The sequence below is a fragment of the Poecilia mexicana genome, unplaced genomic scaffold (assembly GCF_051168715.1).
Source record: "Poecilia mexicana isolate PSO_F unplaced genomic scaffold, ASM5116871v1 scaffold_2, whole genome shotgun sequence".
Taxonomy (NCBI): domain Eukaryota; kingdom Metazoa; phylum Chordata; class Actinopteri; order Cyprinodontiformes; family Poeciliidae; genus Poecilia; species Poecilia mexicana.
The window spans coordinates 38,950,263-38,973,782 of NW_028263371.1; the positions used below are offsets into that span (position 1 = coordinate 38,950,263).

Below are 23,520 nucleotides of genomic sequence, written 5' to 3' on the forward strand. Positions count from 1 at the left end.
TCTTCTTCCCTGGCCGATCATTTTAGGTGGGAGGCCATGCATACCATTTCCATTTTTGGATAATAATTTGAAAAGTAATCTGTGAAATATTCAAGGCTTAATATTTTATAGCATAACACCAATTTAAACTTTTCTTTTTTGACTGGTCTCTTGTGGTCTTCTTGATGCCGTTTGATCACGAATGCTCTTGGAGTAGGTCTATAACATAATTCTAACAAAATATGTTTAAGTCTGTAGTTGTAATGTGATAAAATGTGGAAATGCTTTATACTACATTCAGTTGTTCAGAAACTGAGCTACACTGTAGCCTCAGCTACAGTTTGACAGAAACGTGGCTGGAATGCACCGGCACCACCAGGCTAAATGTTTGTAGAAAAACTTCAGAGGGGTGTAAACCACCACCAGAAGTCAAGGTAGATGAAGTGTCTTGTCCAAGGACACAACTGAGACAGACGGTGCGAGGGTTCAAATCTGCAACCCACTGGTTACAACACGAACTGCACCGTCGCCCGGTATTCAAAATGTATCAATAGTGAGGCACCGTACCACTCGGACACACACACACCTTCTTTGTCATCATGGCGGATTATGGCATCTTGAATGACATCAGACTGCCTGAAGCGGATGCGGTACTTCCTGGACGGGACTCGAACTTTGACTCCACCTTGCTGCCGCTGTAGGTTCTTTTCCCTCTCGTAATAGGCCCTTATTTGGTCACAGCGCATTCTTCTGACCAGCCGCTGGCGCTGGCCAATCGGGAGAGACTCCAGCAGACACTGGTCTATCTCCATGTTCTGACGGAAAACGTTACATAGCTGGAAACAACCTAATGAGAAAAAAGACAGAAAGTAAGAGTAGTGTTAAGGCATTGAACGTGATAGATGTTGATAGAACTGTTAATATTTTTTAATGAATATTTAAAATCAAATCTATTCACAAGCCTTATTAACGAAGAAGTAAGGAAGGTCAGTCATATGAAAGCACCTCTATCCAAGGTGTTAATTCAACAGTTTGACAGGGAGTCAATGAGAAAAAAAGCTTGTTTGAATGAGATGAGACACTGTGAGGATCACCTCTAGGCAGGGATGTACATCTGCGTTATTGTTTAGGTGTTCAAATATCAGGGTCACCAGGTGGCCTGTTATGTGTGGGCAACCACTTAGCATATTTACTGTGAAAGATATTTGCTGTCTGTTTGGCCTGAGACGAGTTGAGTGAGGCATTTCAGTGTTTTATGGTTTGTTTTCTCCAATCCCAGCAGTGTTATGATTCTACTGACTGTGCATAATCTCCCTGTTGCTCAGTGAAACAGATCACATTATGAGCAGCTGGTGAGACTGTTATGCCTGAATCATTAGCAGGTACAGCAGGTGGGCTAAGAGTGAGATGACAATAAAAGTTTTTGGAAATACTGGAGGAACATGGATATATTGGGGGGAAAAAAACATTACTTAGAGTTGAAATTGAACTAATTGGCAAAAAAAAAAATGTTTATGGATACTAATTACAATAAACACTGACAGGTGGAGCAAAAAACATTAAAGAGAAACCTGGCAGAGTCTACAATATATCATAAAGCAAGAAATAACTTCCTAGATAAAGTGCTGAGACCAAAAATTTGGTCAGTAAAAAAATTAAACAATGGTGACATGAGGAAAACAGTCAAATTAATTTCTAGCACATGCTCACGACTTGTGCTGGGTTGAAATTCTCAGACTGATAACCTTTTATTAAAATGCAGCGGTTTCAATAGATCAGGATTAAAACATTTAAAATAATAATTTATGAGGTGGTCTATATTGATTTTATTGAAATCAACTTGCCAGGAAGCTTATAGTTTGCTGACTGCAGCTTTCTAATTAGAGCGGAGATGGTGCTCATTTAATCTCCATGCAATGCAATGACTGTCAGTGTTTTGGGGGTTGAAAAATATTTCCAAATAGAGAAAATCTGTGTTTCTTGTAAGGAAGGTTAAAGTGGAGAAGCCTACTTACAGCCAGCTGACTCAAAATGCGCAGAAGTTTCAAGGTTTGGGATTACCCAACACTGCTGCTGCTGACAGTCCTTTACGGACTCCGATGAATCAAACCAAGGAATGGGTTGAGGAACCCTCCTGTATCTAACTCTCACTCCACCGAGACGGCTTGGTCCACAGCTACAAACTTAGTTAAAAGATCTGCTACTTGACAGCTGGACGACAGAAACCACAGCAGCAAAATGAGGGCTTAATATTAGACAGGTGGTCATGCTGCTATGTTTGATCAGGGTATACACGGGGTGCCAGCTGCAGCTCATAGCCCAACTGGTTTGACAAATTCAGGTCAGAGCCAGCCCAGAGGACAGAGAAAATATGTGAATGAAGACGTCTTTGCAGAGACACGGCATGTCATGTTTTCTTTGTGACTCACCAAGTTGCCCAACTTCACCCTGTTATTGCTATATCTTATTCGTTTTCCATAAAGCTCTCTCTCCTGCTTCTTTGTTCCTGAATCTTATTATGCTTCACTCCTTGGAGCATTTCAGTCTCTCCACTGTCTGTGTCTGAGAACGCAGTAGCTATTTTCTATTATCTCTCTTTCAGCCTGCTCATCGGGTCAAAGGTTTGGAATCTGGGACATTTTTGAAGCGCAGCATGTTGTCCAACCACATGCGTTTGTTTCCCACTACTGCATCATCTTTTCATATGTCTAGTCTAATATAAGAGATCAGAGTGATTTTAAATGTTTGTTTTATTATGAATATTTTTTTTAGTCTATCAGTCTCCCTCATAAATTACACAAAGTTAAGATAAGATTAATGAAACTTTTTAGAAAAAATAACTCGCAAAATATGTCACCCAGGTATTTATTTGTACTGAAAAATTACAAGAAGCAGTGTTACTGTAACTTTATTGAGTTCACTGTGAAAACTGATCACTATTCTACGGTACATTTCCCATTAGTCCAGTTGGTATCTGATACTCTTATGTGTTCTTGTATTATAAGAAAAATGGTACAATTTACTGAAAGTTCCCATAGATATTAAAGTAAAACATTAGCGCAAATTGAAATGTCCCCAAAAGTCCTCAAACAGATGTGAGTGTACTGTTGCTCCTTTGTGTACGCAGCACACATCGTGCAGCTGTTCTTTTACATTCATAAAGACTCAAGAGTGTTTTGTGGAGATCTTTATCAGGGCATCTTCACTGACAAAGGGACTGGCTTTCCATTTGCCTTTTTTTTTTGATAAGCATCTACATATTGATTCAAACACCTGCCCTCTCAACCCTAGTACACACACACACACACACACGCACACACGCACGCACACACACACACACACACATCACCCAGACAATGCATCAGTACCATCTGGTCTGCTTAGACTGTGAAAAAAACAGTCTAAGCAAAAGCTGTTTTGTATTCAGGCACCAAACAGAAGGGTGTGTAAGAAGGTAAAGCTCATTATTTCACTGCTGATGCCAGATTCTTAAACTGTTTCCTTTTAACTGTATCTCAGCTTGCCACTCAGAGCATACACAAACACACACACATAGTGCAAAATCTTAAAAACAGCACTTTCTAACTGCGCTTCCTTTCCCATTCATTGTAAAGCCATTTGCAACAGTTCAACATTTTTTCACTCACAATCCATCTTTTTTAGATCCTTTCAGCAGTCCTATGGTCTGTATCAATGACGGATATAAATCCTTAATTACAATAATAACATTTTCACTTGAACGATCCGAAGAATCAACAGCAGAAGAGTTGTTCATATACAGCAGATGAATTACAAAAGGTTTTTGAAAAAGGTTTCGCAATTCATAGAGCACTTTATGGTGTGGAAACCATGAGTTTGCGAGAGATCAAAGATAAAGCAAGATGCATAGTAGGACAGTATAATAATACAATGTTTTTATGATGCAGACTAATAATAATAAATTATTTAAAAATCTTACATCTTTAATATTATGCATACTCTGTAAAATTAAACTAAAATACATGTTGTAGGGAGAAAATGTAAAAAATAAATAGAAGCATCAATAACAGTTGCATACAAGTACACACTGTTAGACCAGTGGTTTGTTGAAGCAACTTTTGATCCAATTAAAGAATCAGTCTCCTTTAGGGCACACATAAAATTAAATATACTGAATCTGATTAACCAGTAAGGAAGTTTATTTTGTTGACATTTGCTTGCTTGCATGCTTTGGCTAAAGGCAGGAGAAGGGTACAAACTGAATAAGTCCAACCAGAATAGGTCCAGCCAGGCACTTTGGACAGCTAAATAGTTGCCATGGGAAATTAAAGGATATCTCAAACATGGATGAAAGAATCAAAGCAAAGCACCATGTATGTTTTTGATAAGGGAATAGCATTATAACATGATGTAAAGCTCAGAAAAGTCGATTTTGTATGATTCTGCCCCTTGAAGACCAGTACTTGTGGTGTTTTACATGCGACAGAAGCCTCTTTCATAAAACATTTCCATCATCAGCCTCCAAAGCTAAGCCCATCTTTGGTTTGCCTCTGATGTTTTATAAATTACAAATCCGGCCGGTAATATTCAACATGAGCTTTCAAAAACGAGGGAAGCAATGACCCACAGGGGAGAGTATATATGAAGTTTATAGAGTATAAATGAGTTTGTTATTGATATAGTGCATGACACATAATGTGGGTTAAATATCTTCATTTCTAAAAGGTTCAACACATCAATGGCATGTCACATATATATTTTTTTTAAGTTCTAGTTTTACCACTACTGTAGGATCCACCCATGCTAAAGTCTAATATTCTGTTCTGTCTTAGCATATCTTACCCTAATGGCAAAAAAAAAATAATGTGTCAAAAATGTGCAGCACAAAGGTAGTTTGTAACTGCATCACCAACACTCCAACACTTCTTTACCCCTGCACCAGTCAGCTGAGATGAGTGTTTCTAGGTTGCTTTTCAATCAGGGCTGTAACAGCGGTTCACTTCAGCTGCTCACCTTAAAAACAGCTTGCTCACGGTGTATCACGGTGGTGGAACCATTGTGGCCTAGTGGCCTAGTGTACTTTTTTTTAAACATGATTTTTTTTTTTTTTAGCTTATAAATATATCACCAATCAGCTTGGTCTTAAAAAAAACTCTCAGGGTAAAGAATCAGCATGACCTAAAACCCTAACCCTAACATTCAATGTTTTAGAATGACCTAAATAAAGTTCTGAATTAAATCTGACAGAAAATCTGTGGAGGAGGCTGGTATAAGAAGATGTCCTCACCATGCAAGAGATTTGGAGATCACAGAAATCTTACATAAAAGACACTTGCACAAAGATGTACACACACGTCTTCTTCAGCAGTTGCTATTCTCACATTTACTCCACAGTGGAAGACATTCTGCAGGAGACACTATCCCAGCCTGAATTGCAAGAGAGGGGGTGTGGAAAGATATCTGCTCCGAGTATGGAGGAGGCAAGACATGATGCAAAAGCCCTATATGAAAATCCTTGTTTCCTGAACGATGCTGCTTGCTCAGGAAAACTGTAGTTATGCTACAGTTTTAACATCGGCAGATCAGACGTAGTAACAGTTCTCTCTCAAAGGACGCATTCTGACATTTTGTCACTGAAACTGGGGGAAAGATCTTGTGAATATAATAAGTATATTTTGTACTGTATTTTCAAGCATATCTTACACTCATAAAATAAAATGTATCCTGAAAATAACCTTTAATTAGACTGAAACCAACACCAACAAAAGAGTTGGTACATGAATAAAAGCTAATGTGTAATTCTTCTAATTGGTCTGTTTGCAATGGTGCAAAGGTAAGATGTATTATAAATATTTTAGAACTGATACAAATTCAACACTTCTTTTAATTTTTGTAAAAAAACAAAAAATCACGTTGTATTTGGTTCCTATCACAGTAAAAGTTGGTGCAGGACTAAATCAGCATTGTCAGCCATATGACATGTGAAATTATGTCCTCGCTTCCATCTTATGCTTTATGATCGTATTTTTCTTGATTTAGCTCCCTGTACTGGTCTGCATCCTTCACTGTTGGACCCACTCAGGGACCATTTATTAAACAGGCCTTTCAAGGATACAGCTACATAATCCTTTAGACTCCTTGCATATAACAAACCACATGTAAGGAGACACATTGGTGCGGATATGACTCATGCACGGCAGATTGAGGCATATTTTAAGGTTATGCAAATGGTTTAGATTTGGCCAACTAAAACTAGCACACAAAGATGATGACAGCGTAAGCCAAATTACATTACTAAAGATGTAAATATTAAATGCATGGTTTAAACGGTTTCTTCTGAGCTTCAAGATGTGACATTATCCGTCCTGCCAAATTAGCCATGAGCTGCTGTATGCAGTGGGACTATATACTTCCTTTATGATTTGTGAACTGATCACCTAAGCGTGTTAAATTCTGACCTGTTAAAAGAAGAAATTGGTGCAAGGGAATAGGAAATTCATTGGAGATTACATTTAATCTCAAAAATCAGTGGGTCTTGACAATTAGCAAAAACCTCACCAAAATCAGAACTAAAATAACAAAAAGAACTCCACAAATCTTACTGTTCATATAAAAACATTGTATGAAGTCTGCTTGAAACACGCTCAACAATGAACAAGCTGTGGTAAAGAATCAGCATGGACAATAAAAGCATATGTAGTGGATGTAAGACTTAAGAGGTGATCCCCAAATTAATTTCTACTCAGGGCTTTGGACATCTGGTGGAGTTTGAATCATGAGTCTGGTCGTGGCACAATCTTGCTGTGAGGATGCTTTTCTTCATCAGACAGGGAAGCTGGTTTGAGTTTAGACAAAACCTGGGAGACTGGAACAGAGGTTCAACTTTACACATAAAACCAGAACCACAATATTAGGATGGTTTGATTCAAAGCTCATTCACGTGTTTGTTTGGCTCAGTCAAACTCCAAACCTTAATTCAACTTCTAATCTGTGGCAAGACTTTAAAGCTCTTCACCCAATCAGTAAGAGCTTCATTATTTTGCAAAAAAGAAAGGCAAAAAACATCAATCCCCAGATATGCAAAGCTGGTAGGGAGATGGGTACAAGAACAAAAAGGGCCACAACAAATTATTTAATCAGGGGATTCAGAATAAATGACGTAGACAATACTTTTAAAATTATATATGTATAATTAATGTACAATTCTTCCACTTCAAAATTATGTGCTGCTTTATGGCGACAGATTGTGAAACAAATCAAGTGGTGTGGATACATTGGAAGTTTTATTTAAAAACAAAATGTACAGATTCTCATAACATGTTTTTGCACTGCAGCTTAAACTTTGTCCAATTTTTTCTTCGAAAATCTCTAAATTGACTATGGTCTGCACAAAGTGATCACACACTGACAGTTCCTGTTGTGTGATGAGAGGCTGGGGACTTATGAATATAATATAAATGAGAGGCAGACAGAAAGACCGATAGGAAGTAGAACTGGAAGAATTGGAGCAAAATAGGAGGGTTCAGCCAGACGGAGAGAAAGCAAGAGCCGTCTTCCCCTGCCATCCCATCTCCAGGCCATCAGTTATTGATTACATGTAGAACAAGCAGGCTCCAGCTAATAACACAGACAGCAGCATGGGACACTGTGATGTGGAAAACTGCAGACATGCACATTTGGAAAAACAAACCGTTTATACACAAGAGAGTAACAGGGATGGATTAAGGTGAGAGACAAGTAGGGGTAGTGCCTTTGAAGTAATGGAGGAGGCTTTGGGGGGGCTTAAGCTGCATCACCTTGGTTATAAAACTCATTTATTCCCTTTTCTCTTCCTTTTTTCCTGTCATTACAACTCAAATCCCACACTGTCCTTCTCACATTCCCCTCGGAGCCTGCTTGTGAGTCCTCTGCAACATTTTGACACATTCCACAATGTCACTCATCCCATTTTCATCTCTTTTTTTTTTTAAATCACTGCCTTTCTGCCTCTCGCTCCAGTGCGACCCTCAGTCTCCCTCCATCTGTCCTTCTCTCTGACTAAAACGATCCTCTCTCTGGATTGGTCCGTCTGTGGTTCATGAACATACCAGACACTCGTGGGTTCTGCACCTCTGCGGTTCCGTTTCATCTTTCTTTCCTTCTGCCGCTACCTGCCGCATTCACTGGTCAACTTTTCACATCTGCAGCGGCTCCTCTGCAGCATGCTCACACACCCACTTACAGCACACACACACACAATCCAAAGACACAAAAATGCTCATTGGAAGTTCAGACTGTGCTTCCCTGACAAGTGGATGACCACAATTTGCTGCATAATTATCATAAATTTAAGCATATTAATTATTAACACAAGGCCAGCAGTAAAAAAGACAGAGAGACTATAAAAAATAGAAAATCCAACAGAATTGGCATCAGGTGCACAGGAAAGGTCCTCTGAATGGCTACTTACAACATTTGATGAAATGGTAGTGAGACATTTCTGCGTTGGTCAAGCAGGCAGACAGGAAGGTCGGAAGTCAGAGAGTCAGGCAGATTTTAGGCAGCCACAGGTCTCAGGAAAACTAACTAATGCAGAGCTCGTAACCGGCACTATGCATTATTAATCTGGTTTCTTCCATGCTATCCAAACTCCGGTTCCCCTGTTTGCATTATTCACCAATTGCAGCAGCAGCAGCAGCTCCAGTTGCAGCTCATGCAGCCTCTACATGCACACAGTCTAAGACCGGCACGCGTTCACGCAGACATACACTCATTCCCACACAGCCATACAGTACAACCCCTCTATCAACCAGTCAGCAACAGAGAGCTGCGGCTGCCTCTGCCTCCTCTCGCCCACAGCCAGATAACGGGCTGCACGACGTCTTCCCTGCCATAGTCAACGCACGTGTTCCACTGGCGTCACTGACAGACAGCCGGTTCATCCCTCCTCCCGCTCAACACACCCCCATGACGCAATGCTTCTTCCCTCCTTACACTCCCACTCTCTTAGTCTCATGTTCCCCTCAATAAACATTCGCATATGCATCGGCATACTACTGCACTCTACATTTTAAGCTAAAAAAAAAAAAAGCAGAGGCAGATTTATTCATGTGGATTCTAACAGGAGAGATGGCAAAAAAAGAAAAAAAAAAGCAGGCATAACAGAAGAGAAAATGGAAGAGATACAGTAGAGGGAGCAGGAGACAGATAATCAAGTGAAAGGAGGATTCCTAGAGAGGTGGAGCGTTAAACCTGACAGAACGATAGCTACAGCCAGAGAGAGCAGAGGCTGCTGCAGTGCGGCTTTTGGCGTAATGACAGGTTAAATGCCCAACGATGATTTGGAAACTGTTACCAAATTAACTATGCTGTCAAGCCGTACCATAATGGTACGGCTTGACAACTACACATCAACACATAGACAAATGTGATTGTCAGGGTGTACAGATGCATGACATAAGAAATCCAAGACTGATATCATTGAAAAACATTGTGATGACAATAGCATTAGCAATAATTCTGCATTTACTTTGCTCCTAAATCAGAAAGGTGCAAATATTGTCAGGTGTAATTAAATGCAGCTTTAATTTATTTTATACAAGGGTTTTAGACAGTAGTTGTAGATGATGATGGCTGTTAAATGAAAGGATCTCATGTAGAAGTCTCTGTTTGGTGTGTAGATACTGGAAACTGTTATTGTATGTTAGTTTCAGGAAAAGGATGTGAAGTGTTGTTTGCAGTTTTTTTTTAATTATTATTTTTAAGGAACTTAAAAAAATATTGGTGTTAATGGTGCAATGTTTCGAATAATGAAATTTGCTTTTTATTTGCAGTACCTTTCTCCTGATGGTGGGGCGTTAAGGCAACACATATTTAAGAAAACATTTGAGGCGTTCCAAATGGCGCTCGACGTCCTTGAGAGGAAGGAGCGTCAACTTAAAGCTGCCCAACAAAGGGCTGAGTTCTTGAACCAAGAACGCAATCGTGCTCTTGGAAAGGTGGGAGCAGCTGAAGCACAACGTGAAAGTCTTCAGTCTGCAGCTGTTTTTTATTCCAGTGGTAGGTATATGAATCTTTTATTATGTTGGTTAGGTTGTATATATACTCTATGTTAATGTCTTAATTCTTAATATTTTATGTTAATGTGGCACTTGCTCTGTGTATAAATAATATTTTTAGATGTTGGATGATTTATTGTTTGTTTGTTTTATAAACCAATTACGATAGAAAAAAGAAAGATTCAGATTTGGCAAAAAAAAACAACAAAAAAAACCTCCAATATCGCAGTGAAGATTGATCCCTACAAAGTAATGACAATTACATATTTTTAGGACATATAAAATAATGATACAGATATTCACCTCTTTCAGTTAGTATTTAATGACTGCCCCTTTGTCTTTGTCCTAAAAAAAATGTTTGTTCTGCTAAAATCTTTCAGAGCAAAAAGTGGCTTCCACACAGACCTGTTACGTTGAGGAAGATGGGCCACCCTGTTTCAAGGAGAAAACGTAAATTTTTTTGTGTTAATATTATGATTGTTTTGTAACAGTGAAGTTTTATATTGTTGATATTTAAGTTAATTGTTTAAAATAAATGTGAGTTCTATAGTTTGATTGGTTTATATTATTCATCTTATGTTAGTCCAGTTGACATTTAGACTGTTGTCGTTAATCTGAAGAGACGTAACCTTGAAGCCTCCTGGCTTCATTACTATAAGACTAAAATATCTAATTTGTCATGGAGCTGTGAATTTATGAATTATTTTGAATTTATCGTTTGAAAAATCAATCAAAATGTATGACATTGTAAAAAAAAGAGAAAAGAAAAAAAGTTAATTATCATTATTCTGGCATATTTTCCTTTGCAACTGTACTCCTACTTTGTAACATCTCCCATATCATGAGAAGTTCAGCCCCTGAACTCACATCCACCACGGTATCTTGTTTACAAAGGTTTGCTCAAGTTAGGGTATCAAGAATTAACTCAAGTGTGGTTAATACAGAACAATAAATGGAGTAAGGAGTAAGTAAAAAAAGTTGGACATGAAATGACCAAAACTGCAAAAGAGCAAACTAACCAGCACTCCCAGCGACAGCCTTCAGCACAGTAAAAAGCGAGGGCCTGGATGCTAAGGATGTTTTCCTTAGCATCCAGACCAAACATATAAGGTGTTTGGTCTGTTTAAAACTAAATCTGGTTTGTTTCTCTGCTTGGTGTGGTTTGTTTGGGAAGATGTGAACATAACGATCGAACTATGAGGAACAAAACAAAACACAAACTCAGTTTGAATGAATTGCATTTTCTCTGTCCTTCAAAACCAGGTCACCTAAATACAGATTTAGGTGCATTTATTTTTCCCGTGTCTAACATTGTTTTTCTCTTCATTTGTTGGCTTTTTGCTGTAGCTTAGTTGCACCTTATTTTTAAGGAAATCACATTGTGTTGCCCTTGATGCTAATGGAAATACCTCTATAAATAAAGACTAACTTACTGATTGATTGAGAAAGAGAAAGAGTTGGATGAGTGAAAAAACAATTTAACCTAACCCGCAGTCACATGGCTGAAGACGGATTATGACACACATTTGGTGCTTGCCTGTCTAGTGGTAATATAACACATTCAGTCTTCTGTGAGATATTCTGAAGCCACTGTTTCACCAGTGCTGTCAAACATGAGCATGAGAAGATGGAATAGAACTGGTGAGGTTCACTATAATGACAGGGAAAGGAGGAGAGCAGCAGAGCGAGATTTAAAGGGAATGCGATATAAACTGAGGAGCTGCTGGATGTGTGTAAAAAGTCTGGATGCTCGAGTAATTCCTGTCACAGGAAATCAGTTCAGAGGTACTATCCATTGCATTTGCTCTACAAATGCAACATCTACTTGCAAAAACCAGCTGCCAGATTTTAGTATGCAATGTTTATATGTGGTTAGGTTTTACTACAGTGATGACTTAATCAGTCACACGGCCAGAGTCATGCAAACGGCACACTCATTGACACCTCTAATGCCCTTGCAGTATTTTTAAGCAAGGGTAACAGAACGTCTGCCGCATTAAGGCTTCCCTCATGGCATCCAGACCTCGCAGCACAAGCTCTGACAGTGAAATGTCAACCTTTCCCTTTTCCATCCAAATCCAGCAGTTGCTTGTGAAATCTTTATAGTTTTAGCCTCAGCAAAAATGTGCCATTTAGATACCACAATACCAGACAGTGACATCCTTGAACACAGAGACAAAAGGTAAAACACGGTTTTAGTGTGAGACATCCTGCTGCTAGGCAGGTGCTCTGTGAATGTAATAACAGCAAGATAATGGGTTGATGTCACGTTCCAACAACTCCCACATCTCTGCAGTTACAACTAGGTCAAGCACCTGAGCAGTGAGGTAGATAGAGGGCATGCACAGAGTGAAGAAATTTAAGAGGATACACACAGTAGGACTCCATCATGCACGGCTGCTTTTTAAAATAAAAAGGTAACAATCGCTGATGACACTTTTCAAAAAATATAAATTCAAAGGACAACTTCTTTATTCACATTTACTTGTTCTGTTGCATAACTGTATGTCACAATGTTAGATTTTTTTTCTATTCTCACTAAATGTTTTAGTTAAACAAAAGCTTAATTGAAAATACTTGTTGTTTACTTGGTAAATGTATTTTGGGTTGATAAACAAAGCCCTGATTGATATAAATGTATAGAAATATAAAGTCATCTCCACGTGGAGAGTGATTTATCTGTATAGAAATTGGAAATGCAATTTCCCTTTCATAAAAAGGTGGATTTTTTACAAGTCACACTCCAGTTTTAGATGAAAGAAGGTGAACAGAAGGTTAAACCTGTCAAGATGCCAGCAGAAATTATGATGGCACAAAATCAAAGCATGTTTCTGAACTTGTTTGTAATATTGAGAACTTTCATGACGAGTTAAAAATAACACATTTTGACATGTCATGAAAAACAAATATCTGATGAACTGCTAGCTTTAGGTGACAAATTATTGGTTCTACTGAGAATCACTTTTCAGAAATAATTTTTATTCCAACAGAGAAAAAAAAACTTGATTGCAGTTTACCACAAGTCACTACTGCACATGATCCCAATTTCAACAAATGAGTAAATAAATTAAGCATTTAATCTATAGGTAAACTACTATAACTTCAGTTTGTGTACTGTAGCTACATGTCTGGATGAACTATCAGTTGAAAAAAGCACACAGGCAAACAAAAAGATAAACGAGAATGAAAAGTGTTGCTGAATATTTAAAAAATGTCGATGAAAATCCTGTCAGCGATGGGATCATAACAATAAATATCAGATAAATAATGCTCTAGCATTACCACACTGTGCATTTGACACCATACCATGTACAATATTTGCACACATGCACCTCGGCTACAGAATTATCACAACTGGGATTCAAGTATCCCAGATATGACCTAATAATAACATTACGTAATCTGATGCAACACTATTGAAAGCCTTCGCTCACCCTGCACACTTGCACTGACGGCACCTGATCTAAGCATTGACTGACTCAAGTGTGAATATGGATTTTGTTTGGGTTACAACTGAAGTAAGACATCTTGGACTCGTGTGAATAAGATCAGCTGTGTCTTGTGCCATCTTTGACAAGTACATCTCATTTAACTCCTATTTTAAACTCATGTGGAACCAGCTTCCAGTGTTTGTCTGTGAGGCAGATACACTCTCTACTTCTAACCAAAATTAAAACTTTGGCTCAGGTTATGTTGAGATGTCTTTGTATATGCTGAAATATGCTTAGGTTGCTGGAGGACAAACTGACCATTTTCACTGTTAGTTTTTGATTAAACTAATGTTATCTTTCAGTTTTTTTCTCTTTAAAGGAGTTACATTTGGTCTGGTGTTCTGTGACACTGTTGCACCTTCTTGGAAGGAATCATCATCTAAAATATTGCTACAAGTAATATTATGTTTCCTTTCTATACACTTGATTCTGTCTTTTTCAAAGAATTTCACAGTTTACTGTTGCTAAGTGTACATTCAGGAGGATGCTTTTACCACTAGATTTGCTAGATAGTAAACTTTTCACCAATTTGAATAATAAACTGAACTTGACTGCATTATTTAAACAACTGGAAAGGAGTTGAAATGTAAGTAATTTAACAATTTTTTTTTTTTTTTTTTGCTGGTGCTTATGTAGACTGAGTTAATGCTATGAGTAACAAAATGTTAATATCTAAATTTAAATATTTGAAATTGGTTAAATAAATACTAATGTCTTGGAATTTTAACCCAAATTAAACAAGGCAATAAGGAACCTTATATTAATAACGCATAACTAAGAAATGTAATAAATGAAATAAATTAAGTAAACACACACACACATATATATATATATATATATATATATATATATATATATATATATATATATATATATATATATATCTCAATACCACAAAAATCTGAACGCCTCTGTTTTTTTACAGTTCAGGACTCAGCTGTCAACAAAAGACATGAGTAAATGACAAAGCGGTAACATCTGTGCTGGTAATTGCTTGAAGATCGGGATGGTGATTGAGCCCATTTATCTTTGCTGGTCAGGAGAAATAAGAAATCACAGTGGCATTACAAAAAGAGCAGAGAAAGACGTCAGAGTCAGGAGAAATTAGAAAGACAAATGAAGAAAATTAATAATTGAAACATCCGGAAGAGACTGAGGAGAGCTGTAACAATAACTTATGAGTTCATTTCTCTCTTTTCTTTTTCTTCTTTTATCCACAATGCATCTAACCTTCTTCCTTATGGATCAATTCTTTTTTTAAATTGCTTTTTCTTCCATCAGCTACTTCATGCTAGAAGAGAGTTCAGCTCTTGTTTGGCATTTGTCTGTCTTTTACTTCTCGCTCCCCTAGCTCCCAGCTTCAAAACGCAGGCACAAAACACAACACTTGAGCTCAAAAGACACATGCAAACCTCAGCAGGAGACAATCAATACCAATGACAAAAAAAAAAAGAAGAAGACTAGCACAAGCCACCGTAACAGCTTTGAGTCAAGCAGTTCCCAGCACAGAGACAGCATCCTCCTACTCAATGATTGTGTTCCCTGACGACTGAGGATGAAACCAATGGCCACTGGCAGACGCACAAACACTGTTCCAGTGAGTCACAGTCAGCCGACAGACTTGTGCACAGTTGGCTCCAAACACTAGCCCACATTACCACTCAGCTTATGCTCACAAGCTTTACACAGGGCTCCTCCAAAAGTCAAGCACCAATCATCAGTAAGACGCCTGTTCTGTTGTTCTTTTGAGCAAATGTGCACAAACAGTGACATTCTGTGCTGCTCCATCTCTCACAGACATTTGTCATCATTGCTCTCAACCATTGGTTCTGGCTTCGCCGAAGTAATTTCCAGAAGCAAAAACACAGAATAATGGAGGCAGAGGAAAAACAAAACTTGAAAAATGATGTGTGTAGTAAGACAAGCTGGAGTGAGTTTGACAGAAAAACATTACACAGCTCGCATCATGCTCCTATTTATCTGCTGAGAGCAACAGAAAGAAAATGTTGAGATGTCTTCAAAATGCTAATTATCGACCTAGCCTGGAGACAATCCATTTCCAGAACAACTGTTCTGGATTCCAGGTCAAACAATACTGCTCCTGATGTCATTTCTTTGATTACTTGAATTTTCATGAATCTGATATGCGATTGTGTGTTGGTCTGTGATAAACCTACTATTTTTATATCACAGAAGTGTGACATGGCAAAATGGGAAAAGATTGAGACATATATCAAAATTTACTATATAACCAAACTTGCTCAGAAGCTCTCAAGTGCATTGGCCTAGATCTAGCGTCGCATTATTACTTACCACATTAAAGGGGAAAAAAAAACACAAAACTTTGATGGATTGCTTGCTGCCATGGGGAAGTTTTGTGCTTAGACAAAATAAAAGTCTGAGTCTCTTCTATTGCTCTACACTACTGACCCACTTGTGCCCCCAGTGATTCTGCCTAAAAGCTGGCATCCATGCACTCAACTGAGCTCTTAAACAGAGACATGCCAGCATAGCCTTAAATGGTCTGCCCTCAAACCATTTAACTTCACTGGTCTCTCTTTAAAATATACCATGGGTAAGAAGTTTCTTAGAGCATGACTGTATGCACAAATGCACCTTGCAGCTAAGTCTCCTACACCTGGCAGTGTCATTTCTTTTTACTCAGTTTCAAATTAAATTGTAGGAAGCAGCTTCATGTATATTCATCTTCCCTCATTCATAATGGATGCTCTGAGCCCTCCGACAGAGCCGATGCTGGACATGGCGATTACTCTGAAAATAATATTTCCGCCGCTGAGTTTAAACCCTTATGCTTTATGATCCTGAACTCGGTTAGTACTCACCGCTCTATACTCTTGCTGAATAAAACAGCCATGTTTCGATAAAATTGTTGCCTTGTGCAGATTTAGCTGTAAATCTGAATAAAAAAAAAAAACATTTTCTGAATCCAAATCCAGTTGCTAGTCCTATTAAAAGATAATGCTTTATAAATCACCTAAATGTTAATCCTTTGACCGCTCATCTAATCTCTTACATGCCTTTACTCTGCGGCCATTCTGGATGGATTTTGATCGACTTTGCTGTGATTTCTAGTCTTTATCATTTCACGTTACCTCTTTGTCATGCAAGGGTCAATTCAGGGGATTTTCCACATCCATTTCTATGCAAAGTGAGCTACACCTGAGTTGGAATGCTATACCAGCATCCATATCAAAGCATATCACCATAAGTATAAAATATTTAAAACATTAGATTTAAATAAGTAAATACATAAATATTTAGACATTAAAAAGTATAAGACTCAAATCATAGTTGGATTTTCCGTTATTTTTCAGAAGGCTTATGTAGCTACATATCTCCTAAAACCACAACATGCTATGTATGAATGACAATAAATTTTTAGAGTCACTCCCTATTACATTAAAACCTGTAAAGAGGAGAATGAATTTGAAAGCTTGCACTTTACATGTGTCCACCATTAAAACTTTGGAAAGTATGGAAATTGTCAATACCTGTAGGTAAATTTCTGCTTGTAAAAAGTGGGAGGTCGATTAAGCCACAGCTGAGTCTCAGCATGAAGTGTGGTAGAAACAGACAAACTTTAGACTTTGAATTATGTGTCCTTTCAAATTATCACATCAGTAAGTGTGGCCAAAATAACAAGACAGATGTTCTTCGTTATATGCACTGAGAAACTTTGTCAGATTTTATTTGGGATAAAATCTTAATTTTCAATGTAGTTACGCTCTTAAAGTAAGCACAATTTAACAGGGTGTTTAAATCAAACATTTAACACTGGCAACGAAATAAAAATACTTTAATTTGTGGCCATAGTTTTATGACAGTGACGCCCCAGATTAAAAAGTCTTCATTCTTTGACAAATGTTGGCTGCATGCTTAGCTACTTTATTCTTGTCTGTTTGTTTTTTTGTATTTTCTTGTAATATTTCTCTATCTATAATATAAAGATAAAGACGTACATTTTTTTTAACTTGAAACCTGACCACAATTAGTAAAGACCACAATGCAAAAATGCATATACAAGTCCTTTAAATATGATTCCAACTTAATTAATGTAATAATAAAAACATTGTGTGGTAATATCTTATTTAAAGTACCATTAGACAAAGTTTGTAATAAACACATTTACTCAAAGTGGAACAGCAAAGAAAAAAAAATAGGTCTTAGCAATTCAAATTGAAAAACTGGACAAGATGTTGAATCAAAAGTAAATAGTAGGACTCTTCAGCACAGCAAAGCAGAGGAACAATATAAAGAAAACCAACAACTAAGACCATTACAGCAAACAAGTCATCTGTCTCTTACTCTCTCAGACAATCACTCACAACATCAAGCCAAATAAGAGCTTCAAAATCTAGTTTTACTCTTGACAATTCACTAACAGCACAGATTGAACACAGGGATCTTTTGGCTACAATCAGCTGTTCATTCCCAGCCAGAAACACACACATTCTTCTCCAATAAGCATCTTGTGATAAATTTAGACACTCTGACAACTGCATGGCACATCTGTCTCTCTCTTCATTCCTAATGACACACATCGGCAGCAGCAAATGAGACATTCACATACACCCATGTTTGTTTCCCACAAGGTTAAGAGAGAAAAGAGAAAAAAAATCGCACTTACACCTACAATATTATTCTGATAATGAACCAAGAGTGTGAGAAGTATGAGAGAAGAGGAAAAAAGCAATGCCTTACCAGAGAGAGCCCCTTCCACAGGAGACACCCGTGCACAGAGAGGAGGGAAATGTGTCTGCGTGGTGAAAACCCAGCCAGGATCGTCTCCCCGTGCTACACAAATCAATTTCACACTCTCTCACGTTCCTGCCACTCTGATGTCATTCATTCATTCCCCTTCCCGTGGTCATGGAAACTCCACCGCTTGCAACTGTATACATTCTTGTACATCTGCCTTTTTCTCTCTACGTCCCTACCCGCCCCCCCATTCTCACTCCAGACCCTGGTGAGCCCAGCCCACTTACTCCATCTGAAGGGTGCAGTTAACACCCTCAGCCTCATAAGCACCTCCCTCTTCACTATCTCATAGCAAAAGAAAAAGAAATGTAGGAGGTTCATAGAAGAGGGAGTTGCCTGGATTCACCTACGGTAGCCTCTGTGTCTTGGCAAATTTGGGCGCAACGCCGGAAGTTTTTTTTGTCATGCCAAACAAAAAAAAACAAAAAAAAAAAAAACTGAAAAAGTTGTTGACTGATCCATCAAATAGATTTCTCTGCTCACCACAAAAAAGAATGCATAAACTACGAGACTAAAGGTGACAGACAGATGTATTAGTTTGCTGCCTTCACACGCAACCTCAAATCCAATGTTAAGTCAGATTATAAATAATTAATGACAGCACCATCATTACCATGATGCTTCTTTGCCATTAATGCTGATATTGACCTTGGAGAGGTGATTTGGAAAAACTGGCCAAGATCACAATCTTTACTCTAATAAAAACTGCAATCTCTGTCTATTTGTATGTGCTGTTGAAGTAAAACACTTCAAAGAGGGGCCTGAGATGTCTTCTTGCACAATTTGTACAATTTGTGAAGCAATCTGTTGTGTTTTAAGTCAACCTAACGTTGTTTCATCTAGAAGGCTTAAGAAAAGTAACATGGGTAATAACATAACTTGTTGGAGGTAAAGAAAGCAGATGACATTTAATGTATAGCACACCAAATCAACCTCACTGAGCCATATTAATTTGCAAACTCAAATGTTGCCACTAAATTTGAGTAATTCAATTAAACAATCTAGCCTAATTAAATTACTAAAATAGTTTATTATTATTATTATTAAAATGGATTACATCCACTTTAATATTTGACTGGAATTTACCTAATTTGTATATTAAAATCTAACCAAATAAAATGTAATCACCACATTTCTCTTTGATTTTGTTTGTGAGAGTTCTGTTACTTTTCACGATAAGTCAAAATACAATAAGAATACCACACACTATGGATTTATTCTTGATATTTTAGTTTGATAGAACAGTGTTTGGCTAGCCTGAGGACAAACACATTTTATACCTATGAGAAATTAATTCCACAAAAATCAGCTGATTGACAATTAGCTTGTGCAAAGCCCAAATTCTACTACAAATTGGAAACAACTTCTACTTTAATTACAAGAAATAACTGTAACGTTTCATTTTTGAAAAGGAATATAAGAAGAATGTCTATTTTCAAGGCAGAATGTTTGCTTTTTAAAAAATCTACAGTAGTGACCTCTGTAAAAGGTACAAGTCTATCACTTAGAAAGGCAGAACATTCATTAAAAATCATTTTGTGAACCTATCATGGCAAAATACAAAAAAAAGCATCTTTTCACCATTTTGGGTCATTGTCATAAGTTTTAATTGCTGTAGCTATCATACTTAAAATTGTTGTTGTAAGCGTGGAAGCATTATGCTGATGATGACTGCCAGGTAGGAGCTGGGGCCATTTTACAGACTTCAACATTTTTTTATTTCTAATTGGATGAAAATACAATGCATGATGCATGAGTTTAAAAAATACACATTAGGCTAGCATAATCTTTATCATATCTACCTTAAGTTTTCCTGAACATTAAATAAATACATAAACCGGAAATGATAACGCTCGGTTTCTTGGCTTATATTTTAGCGTATTTCTAGTCTGCGCATTATTATTCATTGTTGCCATCTGTTGTAATCTATTGCATGTCACTTCACAGCTGTTTCCAATTAGCTCACCTTAATTCAGTCACTTCAGTCGGGATACAAACGGATCGACGAACGTGTTTTCATTTTCATGGTGTACTATGCCATATGGTGTATAATGTCACCATTGCTTTGTTTTTTAGGTTTTCTTTTAATTATTCAAATGTTACCAGCATCCCGAACTCCTGATTTTATGTGCTACAATCTTCAACCATGGCACCATGCGTGCGACCTAATCCCTGTAGCCATTAAACATCGAAATACTGCGAATGCTCATGCGCATTACGCTTTTTCCTCGGTCACTTTTAGGGAAAGTATAGGAAAATAGATTTTGGTCATTTCTTACCACACACTTTCGTAACTCCTTGATTACGAAAATATTCAAACAAGAAGAGCAACAGTTTTGTCCTCAAACAAAGTTTGCTTTGCCTTTCTGCTCGTGGTCTACTAGGTTTAGTCCGTGTTTGGCGCCACCTGCTGATGGCAATTTTATTCCTGCAGACTCGATACGTCACAAAAATCTGGGCTTAAAGGTAAGTGAGCAGAGGCTATGAAACTTAGATAAGAGAGCTACATTTATAGAGTTGTCCTGCCTTACCTTCATCAGGTTTGCAAAGTAATTGGATGAAGTTACAATGGAAATCTATTCTGTGTAGGCAGCATGGTCTAAAGGCGCTAGAGTGATTATCTGGTGTGATTTGTGTTGTACATTATGCTGCATGTAAATGACACAACAAACTAAGAAAACTGGTTTAATAACTTGCACTCAGTTGGTTTTGAAGGTAGCCCTTGAGGACTATCTTAGTAAAATTATTTTTTACCAAAATTCAAAACTAACTAAAGTGGATAGTTTCAATCTAAGTAGCAATCCTCTAAATTTTCAAATTTAAAAGGGAAGGGAAGAAGGGCATTATGTAAAAGAGACTTTTTGAGCATTACATCATGTTATTTTCCTTCACCAAACACATACTTGCAGTGTTTATTTATTTATTTATGCCTGTTTGAGAAATCCTTGTATCTCCCTATGCTAGGAATTGGGAATTCCTAAATGCTTGCTCACACAAAGCGCTGTCTATTTCCACAAAGCTCCTCCTTGGGATTGCAGTCTCCAAGCAAAGTTTGATTAATGATTACTTTCTATAAACAATGCTGCATTTATAAGACACTTTTCAAAAAGGACAAAGCAAACGATAAGCTACTATGGACTCATGCTAAGTAAAGATGACAGCCGCGGAGTAAGAAGTTAATTCTTCCTAATCTTTAAACAAACTGTCACTTTAAAAATCCTGAAATATTCTATGAACTCTCTGTGCCATGGTCTACGGTAAACTTTCAAATATGGCCCTAATGTGTAAAGGTAGAAGACGGAAAGTTTATTAGATTGAGGGGAGAAGGTAGACATTCAAAGAATATTGGGACTGAAGTCCTTTAGAAGCGTGAAATTACGAGGGATACACACACACCAGAGGGAGTCTACAATCTAAATCTGAGAAAATTTCCCCTAGACTGGGGTCTCACTTTCTACTTTACCTTGAAATTATCCCCTGCTTCAGAGCTCTTATCTACACTCACAGAAATGACAGGAAATATAACAAGACTAGGAGGCAGTCCTTTATCACCTCTCACACTACAAGTTCCTTCCTTCTCGAGTACATTATCTTTACCTCAGATCCGCTTGCCTTTACCTAACCATCTTCTGCTGCTTGATCAATCTCACCTATATGGTTTTTCCATCCATACTCAGTACACTCTTGTGGTTTCTGTTTCTCTGCTTAGCAGATAGGGATACATCATGGCACTGACAGAGGGGGGTATCAGTCCCTATTACTTTCAGTTGGTTAAGGTTAAACGTGAGAGATGACATGTTTGACATGAGGCACACAAACATCACAGCTAGACTCTATCTTTCATCTCTACAGAAACTTCCCCCACAGCTTCTTGGCAACATCAAAGCAGTGTTTTTAAAGGGAATGCTTAACCGACCTTGTTCAAATCATTAGCATAGCTCTGCAGCCGGGCTTGTACTCAGCACTCTAATACACCCTATCTAGCTACAAGCAGAAGTAGCGGGTAGGTGGACAAGTATTTGTGTGCAGTGAGGGGGAGGGTCAGTGTATGAGTGACTGCGTACGTATGTGTGTATTATCCACTTAATGTTGATGGCAGCACTGAAGCGGCTACTTTTGATGCACCTGCCCAGCAGAAAAAGAGCCAGATGTGTTGGTGGTTGCTCTCATCTTTTTGGCGGGTCTCTCTTTCCATTTGTGGTTGTCCTGCTTGCTGAAAAACATCTTCACTGCCCCCAACATGCTCCATTAGTCATGTTGCAAAATCCATATTTCAGTAACTACACCTACACAGAGAATTATCCTAATAACATTTAAGCCTCCACGTTCATGGGTTGCGTTGAGTTTGTACCAAGTAATTTCATAACATTGTTGAATAAAAATGCACGTTTCTCCTTCCAGTTTCAAACAGGGGATTAATATTAATTTATACATACACTCACATAGCTACAACATGTCCTAGCAAGCCCAGACGCTGACCCTGACACTGATTTTCTTTCTACTGACACAGCATCTAATGATAGCCTTGGAAGGAAGTCACTCAGGGCACCAGTCAGATTCCAGCAGCAGCATGCCTCCATTAACATTGTGGAAGACTTTCATAAAGAAATAAGGTCAGATGGGCGACAGCCTAGACTCCTTCTAACAAAGACAACCATCAACTCAGGCTTCACATCAGCTGCTCCACCTGTTTAAAGCTGAATCCCTTCAGACTGGTTTCATGACAAAGCTTCATCAGATTGGAGGGAGGGGGAATCTAAAACCGAAGGTTTGGATTTAATCTTAGCCTCCTGGAACGGTCCCAAATAACATGTTGTGGCTGCTGCCAGCGGTGCTTCCCACCACCTGTCATTAGCTTTACTGTGGTTTGAGTCAACCAACTGTCCACTCCCAGGGGCCCCTCTTAAACGAATACTCAGGGTCCACATCTCCATCTTACAATTTCAATTTATGCAGAAATGTGAGATTTTTTTTTTTTTTTTAAACAAAGAAAACCACAAAATGGTACAGATGAGGATTGACTAACTGAATCCCAGGGAACAGATGTTACAGTTGTGTCGCTGGTTGCATGGGCAGGCTTACACAGAAAAGGCATAGATGAAAACAAACTGCGTCCAAGACGAGTTGGGGGATTTCCTTTTTAATAGTGCAATCAGCAGCGGATAAAACGGCAAGACATTTCTAATTTTTTACATTGAAAAAGTAAAGGAAGATATTTCCCTAAAGACATCACTACTGTCCTTTTCAAATCAGGA

At 38.0% G+C, this 23,520-nt stretch overlaps 1 protein-coding gene across 1 annotated transcript in view; it reads right to left on the bottom strand.

The window, feature by feature from the left end:
- myo16 (myosin XVI) overlaps positions 1-20,642 on the bottom strand; it is a 117,288-nt gene extending 96,646 nt beyond the window's left edge. The window contains exons 1-2 of the mRNA XM_015003060.2: positions 20,545-20,642; positions 566-826 (exon numbers count right to left, since the gene is read on the bottom strand). Of these exons, the coding sequence (XP_014858546.2) occupies positions 566-791 (226 nt within the window). The 5' untranslated portion in view covers positions 792-826; positions 20,545-20,642. The remainder of the gene's footprint in view (positions 1-565; positions 827-20,544) is intronic.
- Positions 20,643-23,520: the final 2,878 nt, after the last annotated feature.